Source organism: Neltuma alba, unplaced genomic scaffold (assembly GCF_004799145.2).
Source record: "Neltuma alba isolate B1F8T4 unplaced genomic scaffold, ASM479914v2 tig00011509_pilon, whole genome shotgun sequence".
NCBI lineage: Eukaryota > Viridiplantae > Streptophyta > Magnoliopsida > Fabales > Fabaceae > Neltuma > Neltuma alba.
Genome location: NW_021636177.1, coordinates 252449 through 264958, shown reverse-complemented (window position 1 = coordinate 264958; position 12510 = coordinate 252449). Strand labels below are relative to the sequence as shown.

At 30.8% G+C, this 12510-nt stretch overlaps 1 protein-coding gene and 1 non-coding gene across 2 annotated transcripts; one reads left to right on the top strand and one right to left on the bottom strand.

Moving 5' to 3' along the window:
- Positions 1-4823: 4823 nt before the first annotated feature.
- On the top strand, positions 4824-5963 carry LOC114714556 (stress enhanced protein 2, chloroplastic-like). The gene is made up of 2 exons (XM_028899307.1): positions 4824-5292; positions 5432-5963. Exons 1-2 carry the CDS (start codon positions 4969-4971, stop codon positions 5699-5701), a joined length of 594 nt encoding a protein of 197 aa, XP_028755140.1. The 5' UTR covers positions 4824-4968; the 3' UTR covers positions 5702-5963.
- Positions 5964-6036: 73 nt separating this feature from the next.
- TRNAL-AAG (transfer RNA leucine (anticodon AAG)) lies at positions 6037-6117 on the bottom strand. Its single transcript has one exon. It is a non-coding gene; the product is annotated as a tRNA-Leu (tRNA).
- Between the last annotated feature and the right edge of the window lie 6393 nt (positions 6118-12510).

Below are 12510 nucleotides of genomic sequence, written 5' to 3'. Positions count from 1 at the left end.
ATAACAATTATGTTTATATATTTAAGGAATACTAAAAATATATTAGGTAAAAATACTCAACTAAAAATGGGTCAGAAAACATTAGTTAGCTTGAAATATATTAGATGGAAAAACAATTTAAATAGAATTGAAGAGTTACGTTAACTTTAGAAGTGAAAGTAAAATTCAAAATAAAAATTAAACATAATAAATAGTTGGTCAAAAAACCTATATAAAACTCAAAAGGTGAACTATTTCCTTCTGGTCCGTTTATGATAAAAATAAATTTATTATACAAGTTAAATGACAAACACATTTTGCAATTATTACTTTTCTTTGCTTTTGCTAAGTACTTCTTTGATCATTAATATAACATCTACTCTTTTGTCCAAAATAAATTTATAAGACCTGCCCAATTCATTTGAGCGGTCTGAAAAAGCTAGATTAATTAATTAATTATAAAAAATATGATTTTATTTTCTAAAAGTATTGAGTAATATTATATTATATATTTATTTATAAATTAAATAAATTAGTCTGAGAGAATATAACAAATATTAAAAAAAAAATGAATTGAAATTTTATATTCAGATTTAAATTTAATTCTCAAGTAATTTCTATAATAAATTTGGTAAGAGTATTTATTAGTTTTTCCTCTGTTTTGCAAGTACTCCCTCTCGTACCTATTTCAAGAAGTTAATTAAATTAAGTGATTAAATGTATCTTAAATAAAGTTTTTCTTTTCTATATTTGAAGAGTATGATTGGAAAGTAGTAAAATACTACCTCACATCTTAATTATAAAAACTAATTAACTGATTTGAGGAGATTAAGAAAAAAATTAAATTAGTTATTTGTAATAAATATGTGTTATCTTTTTAAAAATATTTTTGCCAATTAAGATACTGGTTATAACTATCATTGTTAGAAAGACTGTCTTGAAAAAAATATATAAATATGAAAAATAAAATAAATTAAAATCTGATATTTATAATCAAAATAAAAATTAAACAAGATCTTATATAAATAATGTAGTACTACTTTCGATTCTTAATATAAAACCTTGTTTGATTTTTATTTTGATTTTAAATATAAGACCCCAATCCACTTTCTCTCTCATATTTACTCAATTTTTTTCAAAATGGTCCTTCTAATAATTATAATTTTAGTCAATACACTTAATTAGTAAAGATATTTTAAAAAAGATTACACTTATTTAAAACAAATAATTAATTCAATTTACTTTATTAATCTTTTTAAATTAGTTAACTAATTTTTATAATTAGAATCGGAAGTAGTATTTTTTAAGTACTCATATACTCAAAAGTTTCTCTCACAATTGATTATCTTTCCTGACCATAATCGTTTTTGACATGACCGAGCGGAGTACGGTTTTAGTGTTTTAAAAACATTTTAAATGGCCATGCATTGAACGAGGGCTAAACGCTGCAACTTGCATACGGAGACAATTGCGCGAGTGTTGCACACGCGCATTGGCCGTTGGCAAAATTGGTGGTGGACATTTACAGGGATTTCACATTACTTTTTAGACGCTAACAAAAGAGAAGAGACAGTTAGCCGCATAATTTATAAGACAAAATACTATTTACAGTAATTATTGTGGGCCTTAATAATACAAATTTTTTCAGCAAAAAAACACCAACAAAAAAAAATACGTAACAAAATACATTCATTCAAGATGTAATGATGGTGCAGATTTGACTCCTATATCACTTTTTTTTTTTTTACCCACCCAACTCATCGGAATTTTGTTTCGACTACATTTGGATTCAACCTACGTCGCGCACCTAGCTGTGGTGAGTGAGTCTCCCAACAGGGATTTCTACGTACGCTGAGGCTCAAACTCGAGACTTCGCTTAAACAGTACCAAGCCGCTTACCACTTAGATCAACTCCTGTTAGTGACTCCTGTATCACTTGATAGTCCATAACGGAAGAAATATTTCTTAAACATGTTAAGAAGGGCAGATATCTAACCGTCCACCATTAAAAAAAAAAAAAAAAGGCCAATAAAATTTTCTCAACAACCAGTGAAATCTACGAGCTCTGTACGGAACTAAAAAAAAAGGTCAATCTAAACGCAATAAAAATGTCAATCTAGTGTATCATTACAAAATTGTGAAAAATTTAATGACATAATTGATAAATTAAAACATATTACTTCTGATCTTTAATATAAGAGCTAATTGACTAATTTGAGTATAAGTAGTTAAGTTAGTTATTTATAATAAATATGTGTTGTTTTTCCTAAAATATCCTTACTAATCAAGTGTATTAAGTAGAACTACCATTACTAGAAAGACCCTTTTGAGAAAAAAATAGATAAATATAAAAAATAAAATGGATTGAGATTTTTTATAATTAGAACTAAAATAAAAGTTAAAAGAGATTTTATATTAATGACTAGAGGTAGTAATTTCTTTTACTTATAAATAAGACCAAAGGTGCATGAATTATGGGAGAATTATGATTAGATCTCAAGAAAGAGAAATAATTACGAAAAAGTTTTAATAACAACCTTATCAGCCTATAATAACAAGTTTCAAAGTAGACAATGACAGGTTGACAACTTTTAGAACTTATTTTGTAATTATTTTTTTCTTAGAACTTGATTGTAATTCTCCAATGACTTATTCGGCGAGTTAAAAATTAATAGCGTATTTAATATGCTACCACCTCTAGTTTTAAATATAAGATCTAATTGACAATTAAGATGTAAGTTATAATGTCATATGTACTCTAAAGTAGATCGGGAAGTAGTACTTTGGAAGTGGTCCTGAGCTAAATGGATGGAAAATTAACCCTAAAGGCGGGTAACCAAAGCCTGAACTCGGGGAGCAAGCTTGTTATAGAACAAACAAGGGTGTTGAATCTAACTTAATGTGTTAGCGTCACAGGGCGAACCATTTTAATCAATCGAAGTTGCACAGTAACAAGCTATTATAACCTTTTTAATGGTAAGTGTGCACACGCCTGAAGCTTCTCTAATTTTAATTATATAATCCGTACATAATAATGCTTTATTCTAAGATTTCAATTCTTTCACATGTTTCTTGTAGCATATACCGTTTCATAAGTCCAAAATATGGAATAAACGAGGGTTTCATTTCTGTTTCATTTTAGTCTTTATTTTATGGCTACATAGCTTTTCGTCTAAGGAATAAGAAACTTTTCTTTTTAGTAGATGAATGGTCTTTTCATTGGGAAAAGCTATCTCTTCCGTAATGATGAAGTACATGAAAACAACGCCACTTTGAGCTACTAACAGGAGTTGGATCTAGTGGAAAAAAAAAACGCCAATTTGGGCTTCCTTTTATGAGAATAGTCCTTCCTCCTTTTGCCACTTTGATGTGTTAGTTATTATTCTGGCCAGTATAATATTGGGTTGGGTTTGCACTTAATATGTTTTTTCTTCAATGTACACAAGCCATTTTCGAATAATATTGCTTTTCAATAGGAGGATTATAGGCCAAAAAAAAATGAATTGTCCGAATCTAGTAAATAGGGGAACAAAAATTGTTCAAAGAACTCACTTCAATTGAATTCCATAATGCTGAAATATTAGATCCCACATGGTTGGATTGGCAGGAAAAAGCAAAGAAAAGCTTGAAGCTAATTAGTCCATTTTTTTTCAATACGGATGCGTTTTAGAAGGAGAGAGACACTTCGAAAGCGTCTGAAATTTATAAAATTTAAATGTGATTTTTTGTTGTTGTTGAAGGAATGCCAAACACGCAATGAATGTATTTTGTTTTTTGGGCAACAACACGCATGAGAGTTAGGATTTCTTTATTTATTTGTTTTTTGCTACACATGTGTATCCTCCTAAATCCTATTCAAGACATTGTCAATGTCAGGTACTAAATATAGGTATCTCTCCTAACTGTGATTCAAACCTTGTTTTATCACTTTATGAGAGATTAACTCCTGCTATTAGACCTAAATCCCCTTGATAAGTTAGGATCTCGTTAGAATGCGAGGCGGATGGGAAGAATTAGGGGCTGCAGAAAGGACCATTGTGAACCCAACAGTGTTTTAGTCATGAGAGGGAACGAAGGAGATCTCGGTGCGATGGGCCTGATCCCGAGTTGGTCTAACTTCTGGCCCATTTTGACTGTGAAGCAGGCTCGAAGAATGGTGAGCCCATAACACAACCTCTTGATCTAATTATTGTAAGGTCTTGCAAGGAAGTCTGCGGTGGTATCCTGGTGTCTTTTGAAGTGATAGACAGTGAATTTATAACAAGAAAACTAGTTTTTTTTTTTGGTATAACTTACTTATATTTATAAAAGTCACTTGAGGTTGTCTCTCTTTTTTTAAAATTTCTATTTTCTCCCATTAATTACCCATATTAATATTATTGTATTTATTATCACGTAAATTGTTTAGAATTTAGATGGTCAATTCTCTCTTTTACACTATATGTCCTCACAAATAAAAATATTTTTTTAAAAAAAAATCATTTCTTACATATTTATTGTCTCTAAATCATTTTAATCAAAATTTTTACTAACGTTATTCCACTAATTAACTCTTAAGAAAGGAACGGAGGGAGTCCTTGAGAAATCAAAATATCGTTATAAATGAAATGACATATATAGCCTCCGCCTTACCAAGTTTTGTCTCTTTCCTTCTTTCACGAATTCTCGTACCCTGGTGGGTCACGCATTCCGTGTTGGAGTTTCTAACATGGACTCAACGTGAGAATGGGAAGCCCTTTGCTCTCTGGAATCTTCGCACACTCCAAAGTCCAAACAACTAGCTTTCATTCCCCTTTATTACGAGCCATTCCTTAAAACGTTTATCCAGTGTTCGAAAACCACGTTCCCAGTGCAGCATTTGACACGTAATGGCCATTCAGTCCTACCACCACCTTCCGTTCCAGTTTTCATAGCGCCAAATTGTTCACGCCAACGACCTCTCTAAGATTCACGGAATCTGCAGAGGTCTCTTCTCCATCCCGTTTTAACATGGCATCTTCGGCGCGTGTTGCGCACTGCCAGCTGCGGCCCCCAGCACCGTCGGTTCGGTCGAAGGAGCAGTTTGTTCCAGGTCAGATTCCCGTTCCGAAACCCAAGCCGGCGGAGTTAGAAGCCACAAACATCGTTCTCCAGCCCCGTCTGTGTAACCTGAGATCTTACGGGTCCGATCGGTCGGGAGGCGTGATCCGGACTAGAAACGACGGCGTTGATGCCGCCGATGACGTGTCCCCCTTCTTTGCCACCCTGTCTGAATATATTGAGAGCTCTCGGAAAAGCCATGATTTCGAGATCATCTCAGGTCGCCTGGCTATGGTAATCTCTCAACTTACTAATCACTTGCAATTTCAAAGAGGAAAAGAAGAAATCCACAATGAATCATCTAATATTTTTAAATGATCGATCATTTTAAAGCAATGGATTAGTAAGAATAACACTTGGGGGTTCGGTGAAGCTTGTGTTTGCAGGGACATTGACGATGGAAATCGTGACGGGGAACTCAGTGTTCAGAAAGATGGAGATGGAAGGGATAGTGGAAGCAGGAGGGGTGTGTTTGGGAGCGGTAGCTTTTGCGGCCATATTTGCGTGGTTCTCAAGTGCTCGAAACAGAGTGAGCAAGGCGTTCACAATCGGATGCAACACTTTCATCGATTCTGTGATTGATCGGATCGTGGATAGCTTGTTCTACGAAAGTGAGCTTAGTGACTGGTCTGATGAATTGTGAAGCTGTGTCAGTATCTAAGCGTTTTGGTTTGGCTGTGTGTAAAAGAAAACTATAGAAAATGAGAGGTGGAGGTATAATTAGGCAAGTGAGAGTCCAAGACTTGGATTTGATGAGCACCTCTGTAGCTTTATACGTTGCTGGATAGTACATAGCATGATGATGTAAACAGCTTATATATGTTTGGTGTTTTATATAGAAAAGAAGAATGGTAACTAGTTGATATGGAGCGTCAGAATTACATTCAAAAGCTCCAGACTGATTTCGCGTTTCGGTGTCGAGTTAGATCTTTGGGGAAGGCACTAGTTTAATTTCAGAGAGGGGAAAAAAGAGAGAATTGTTGAGAGTGGGATTTGAACCCACGCCCTTTCGGACCAGAACCTTAATCTGGCGCCTTAGACCAACTCGGCCATCTCAACTTAGATGACGGCTTTTTAATTCACAATACACATTCCATTAATAGTTTTTTTTTTTATATCTTTATTTTAGTTTTAATCTCTGTAATTTCATATCATAAAAAGGGTAAAATGATTTAAATTTTTATTAAATTATAGGAAAAAATATTATTAAAATTTTTTTGAAAGATCAAAACTTATTATTTAAAATTTGAGAGACCAAAAACAAAATAAAAACAATCAAAGTTGGTATTAACTCTTTTTTTTTTTCCAAATCAGTTGGGCCTTTTCTCTTTTATTTCTTCTAAAATCTATAACTCCCCAAAAGACAAAAAAGGTCCAGAATAAAATAGGAGTACTGGCATGTGATGGCCCATCATATTGCCTTGGGGTTTTGTATACTGGTGGGCCCAAGGAAAGGATTAGTTAAGAATTGTGGTTATATTTTCTTCCCCAAAGCACGAAGGAATTGTATTCATGCTTTTTTTTTCTTGGACAAAATTGTTTTCATGATTTGAATTACCAAAATTAGATAAAAATCAAATACTAGCTCTGGTTTTTAATATAAGATCTAGTTGGTTAATTTAAGTAAATTTAAAAAGTAGGTTAAATTAGTTTTTTATAATAAATAGATGTTATCTTTTTTAAAACCCCCCATTAATTATCTGTGTTAACTGGAACTATCATTTGATGGAACTTTTAAAATGCGTAACTACTATTATGACTACTTTAAAAAAAAATTAAATATGATAAATAAAATGGATTTGAAATTTTAAATTTAAAACAAATTTGAATATCAAACTAACTCTTTTATTAAGAATCAGAGATAGTATAATCAAACAAAAATGACAATATGAGAATGTAGATGGAACAGTAGATTCTACTGTGTCGCAAAATGAAAGGGGAGCTTGCTCTATAGTACCAGACTCCATTCTCCATTGGAATATGAAGTTCTGAGCATGATTATGCTCATAATCTGAGTTTAATTATTGATTAATGCTAATCTAAGCCACAAAAAAAAAAAACTCATTGGAACACAGGAATGATGATTTATATGATTCCGGAGAAATGGACATTAAAAGTTTTGACGGGGACAACTGTCGGCATAGGAATTCAGATGGTATAATTAATATTCTCCTATTTCTTGCCTAAAAAGGTATAAATTCGTTGTTAACATGTGAACTTGCGCAGTAGGGCCAGCTGCAGTGAGTCAAAGCAATATGGGGCACACTGTAGAGGGGATACAAACGCTGTAATTCTACAGTTCATGCAGAGAGAAAAGCCAAAAACACTTCTCAACAACACGTCTACATTCATTAATTAATGCTCATGTCTTTTCTTTTCTTTTTTCTTTTTAATATTCATCCGGCTGTGAAGAAATATTTTTTTAAATGTATCTAAGTACGATGGTTAAATCATGTCTATCTTATAAATAAGGGGAGTAAAGAATTAAAAAAATTGACCTCTTAATTCTGAACTCTCAAGGCAAGAAAAATTCAAAATTAACCAAGATAACTTAGCGCAAATAAGAGTTTTGTCTTTGTGGAGAGTAATGGTATATTTTTACTCTCTCTTTTTGACCTTGTTATTTTTTACTCTTTCAAACTGGTACTTAACTGTAAATTTTTTTTTAAAAAAAAACTAGTTTAAAGAGCTTTATAGTTTTTATTAATTTTGAATCAGGTTTTTATACTTTTTTTTTTCTTTTTATTGATTCTTTGAATTTTATAATGTTAAGGCTATTAGTCCCTTAGAGTTAAATCTAGTAACAGTGTTAAATTTTCTGTTAGTCAAGTTTGAAACATCTTTGTCCACTCTGGCACTCTCTCCTTCGACCATACCTGACCCAGCTCTTCCATCTCCTTCATTCGCCCAACAACTTTATCTTCCTACCCACCATTCCCCTGCTTATTAAAACATGTATTGTTGCAGAATCATCTATGGAGGTAAAAATAAAATAGTAGGAGATTCTGGGTTTCTCTGGCCAAACAGAATTAAATTTATAGTATTAAAAAATCAGCACTAAAATTATGGAGAGGTTGAAAGCAACGGTGAGCCAATTATCAGTAAGGAGACGATGGGTAAAGAGATGAAATAATGGAAAGAATGGAGAGAGGAGAGCTTGGTTCGATATGGTGGAAGGACCGGGTAGGCAAAATGTTTCAGATTTGGACTAATGAAAAATTTAACACTATTAATAGATTTAACTCCAAGGATTAATATATCTAACATTATAAATTAAAGCACCCAAAAAAAAAGAAAGAAGAAAAAACATGAGGACTGATTCAAAGTTGATGAAAACTGTAAATATCTTCAAATTGGTTTTCCCAATTTTTTAAACCTGTTTTCAAAGCACATTTTCAAGTATTCCTGTGTTAAAAACTTTGACTGTGGCCTTTGGAAAATTTCAATTTATAATCCTAATTAGAGCCAAGAAGTAACAGGTTAGGTTGATGAAAATCAGGTTCGTTTTGAAACGGATCTTTTGAGTCCGTAACTGGCAAGACCGAACCCGTGACGGGTTAACCCGCAGGGTTGGCGGGCTAGCTCTTTTTTATATTATTTTTTAAAATTTTTTTCCCTCCCTCAAATATAATTATGTTTACTCATTTGGTCCTTTATCTTATTCTTATTATTTAAAATTACCATAATGTAATATATCTTTTACTTTATATTTTGAATTTTACTTGTGACAAAGTTAGTTGAGCAAAAAGAAGGTGATTATAATTATGATGCTTAACCAAATAATTTCACATCTTCCTATCATTCTTTGAACTATATCAACATTGAATAATAGTTCATTGTTGAGCACTTGATAGTGATTTGTAACATTGTGTTTGTATTGTTATTAATTTAGATTTGTTATGTTTTAATTTGGGATGTATGTTTAATCATTTAGGATGATGAATCATGTATGCTTATAGTAGTATTTTGGAATATTTGAAACTTTGGATTTCATATATTTATTTATGATAATTTCTATATGCATATTTTATTTTAGGTGTTTAAGAATTAAAATAAATTTTATTAAAAGAAAATGGAAGGCACAAAAAAAATTTTAAAAAAAAAGTGGCGACTCACCAACCCACCCTGATGGTTGAGTTGGAAAAATATCAACTCGTCATAAGTCGATCTTTTTAGGACCAGCCTGTCAATCCTTGAGCCTATCATGGGCCAACCCGTAACTAGTGGGTTGGTCCATATTACCGGCTCTAATCCTAATATATGGAATATTTCTGATTAAGAGGGATTTACTCTCTCTTGTTGTTCCTATTATGGGAGCCATTTTAACAAAAAGTTGTTGGTCTTCTTTATAAAAGTTTCAACAGTGCTTGTTCTGGTTTAAAATATAAACTAAATTTTATCTATTGCATTTATTAAGAAACTAATTAAAATCAATTTAAAACAATAAATGTGTAAAACATATATTTGTTTTTTCTAATATATCCTTATTAATGAAAAAAATAACTAAAAGATGTAATAAATGAATTAAAGAGGAAAGAGAATATATAGGGGTAAAATTGAAAAAAAAAAACTCATTAAATACTTGGACAAAAATGAATGTTATCTTATAAAAAAAATCAAACCCTTTAAAAAGGTTTAACTTATATTTTGAACTGGAGGGAGTATTAAATATTTTTCTGTACATATCCATATTTAATTAGGACAGTAAGAAAATAAAAATTAATATAATTTTTAAATTTAGTACAATTAATAAGGTTAATATTATAAACCACTTGAATTTGAGTTTTTATAATAAAGACTAGAGAGAGTTTCTTTTATCATCAATATCCCAAAGTTATTAAAAAAAAAAAAGGACAGATTTTTACTGTGGGTGAATCATACTCTATTTTCATTAGGGTTTTGTTTCGTTTAATTGAGGGGAGAGAAGAGGAGGTTAATTAAATAACAGAGAGAGGAGGAAAAGGGAGGTTATAGGTTTTGTTTGGTTAGAGGGGAGAAGAGAGAAAAGATTTCTTGTTTGATTTATAAGGAGAGGAAAAAGAAAATAATTATAAATTAATAAATATGTTTTTATCTCTATATTTAGACTGTTTTATTTTTTATCTCTATAATTTAGAAAGCAATATTAAACGAACTTTTTTGGTGAGAATACAGGGTGATAGAAAAGTAAAAGATAAAAGAATTTAATAATAAACAAAAAGTTTCGTCTATGAAGAAAAGATCACTTGAACACTTTAAGAAGAAACCATCATGGGGCACAAGACAGTATTCAGTAAGTTGCCTACCCACAAGAAGAAAGAAGCATATCGAAATGATTTTTTTCCATACGCAATAATTTCAATATTCACAACAATCACATTCTTTAATGCCTATTTTCCTTTAAAATATTTTGAAATGCAAGAATGTTTACAAATTCAAATATGTTTCGCATGTTGTTTTTTAAATTAAATATCTATTAAAACGGATCCAATGTCACAACTATAAACGATCACACAGTCTGTTTGATCCTTCGTCTGGATATTATTAGTTAATATAAATGTTATATTTCATTAATTCATTTTTAAACTGCATTGAATTTAAAAGAAACTGAATTTTCTGTTACAACTATGCCATTACCATGTACAGTGGCTGTTAATGTCGGTCGTCAGGACTTATCTCCCACCTACATATATAGGGCTTTGGTGGTCATGGGAGATTCAAAAATGGTGAAGCCTAACTGATTAAGAATCAAATATTTGATACAAAAATCATAAATTACCAATTGAAATAGTTTTTTTTTATTTTTATGACGAGTCAAATTCTAATAAGTTATGCTTATTACATTCTCCGACCATTTTTTTTAAATAAAAAACAACTACTAAAACCGCACGGTTCAAAATATTAGTTAATTTTTGCTAAAAATAATAAATATGTAAGATATATACTTCTTTTCAAACATACAATTGTTTAAAGAAAAATTATTCATCTGATCTTATTTATAAGTCACTTTTAACATATTTCATACAGATCAAGAAAAACTTTAAACTTTATTAACTCTCATTTAAAATTTAACAACTTTTTAACTTTAGCTCTAGTTAATACTCCCTCCGTTTCTTATTATAAGAGACATTTGATGCTTATGACATGTTTCAATATATAAGAGACACTTAAAAGTTGTCTCTATTTTTTTGTATTGATGTCCTATTTTACCCCTATTTATTTTGTCTCCAACTCGTACTCTCTCTCCCTCCCACTTTTCTTTTTTTTTTAATAATTTAATTATTCTCTCTCATATTCTCTCTCCTTATTAATAGGGGCATTGTTGGAAAAGCCATTATACTTTTTACATATTAATTGAGCTCAACTAATTTTAATTGTTTTTTTTATTAACGTAATTTGGTTATTTGTCTCTTATAATAAGGAACGGAGAAAGTATATATTATACTTCAAGTAAACAAAATTAACACAATACTAAATAGAGGGTAAAATTCTATATCCATATAAAAAAATTTTCTCAATACCTTATATATAGGACCAAAAAATATTTTTTTATCTTATAAATAGAACCAGAAAAGTATGTGAAAAATAATTAGGATAAATTTATTGTAAAGAGATAATAAAGAATCGTATATTTACTTAGCGTAAAAATGAAATGACAAATTTGAAGTTTGAAAAAAAAAAGGGAAAATCACTAACAGGTCCCACAGAAGACAATTTATTACTCTGAGGTCCCACGAAATGTCAAAATCACTGACAGGTCCCAAGAGACTTCAGAGTAATATTTTCGTTTTGTAAAATGACATTACTGCCCCTCATATTCCAGATTCACATTTGCTCTGTCATTACGATTTACAACCTCAGCAGCGACTATTAACAACCTAATGAGAGGGCGTTAACAACCCTAGCAGTATCCGTTAACAACTTACTTTATAGAATTATATAACCTCTACATAAGAGTAAATTATAACCAAATAATATAATACAACAACTTTAACACTAAAAGGGGAAGCTTTTTGATATCATTAAGAATTTTAACTAGATTCAATAGGATTATAGTAATATTTTAATGCGAATATCCATTTACAATCTCAACAACGATTATTAACAACCGAATGAGAGGGCATTAACAACCTAAGCAGTAGCCGTTAACAACTTACTCTATAGAATTATATAACCTCTACATAAGAGTAAATTATAACCAAATAATATAATACAATAACTTTAACACTAAAATGGGAAGCTTTTTGATATCATTAAGAATTTTAACTAGATTCAATAGGATTATAATAATATTTTAATGCGAATATCCATTTACAATTTCAACAGCGATTATTAACAACCGAATGAGAGGGCATTAACAACCTAAGCAGTAGCCGTTAACAACTTACTCTATAGAATTATATAACCTCCGCATAAGAGTAAATTATAACCAAATAGTATAATACAACAACTTTAATACTAAAATGGGAAGCT

What these genes read in the sequence shown, in the direction of transcription:
- LOC114714556 (XM_028899307.1), top strand. Translation starts at nt 4,969, where the DNA reads ATGGCATCTTCGGCGCGTGTTGCGCACTGCCAGCTGCGGCCCCCAGCA. An exon ending in TCTCAGGTCGCCTGGCTATG is followed by an intron (nt 5,293 to 5,431) that starts GTAATCTCTCAA and finishes GGTTCGGTGAAG; the next exon opens with CTTGTGTTTGCAGGGACATT.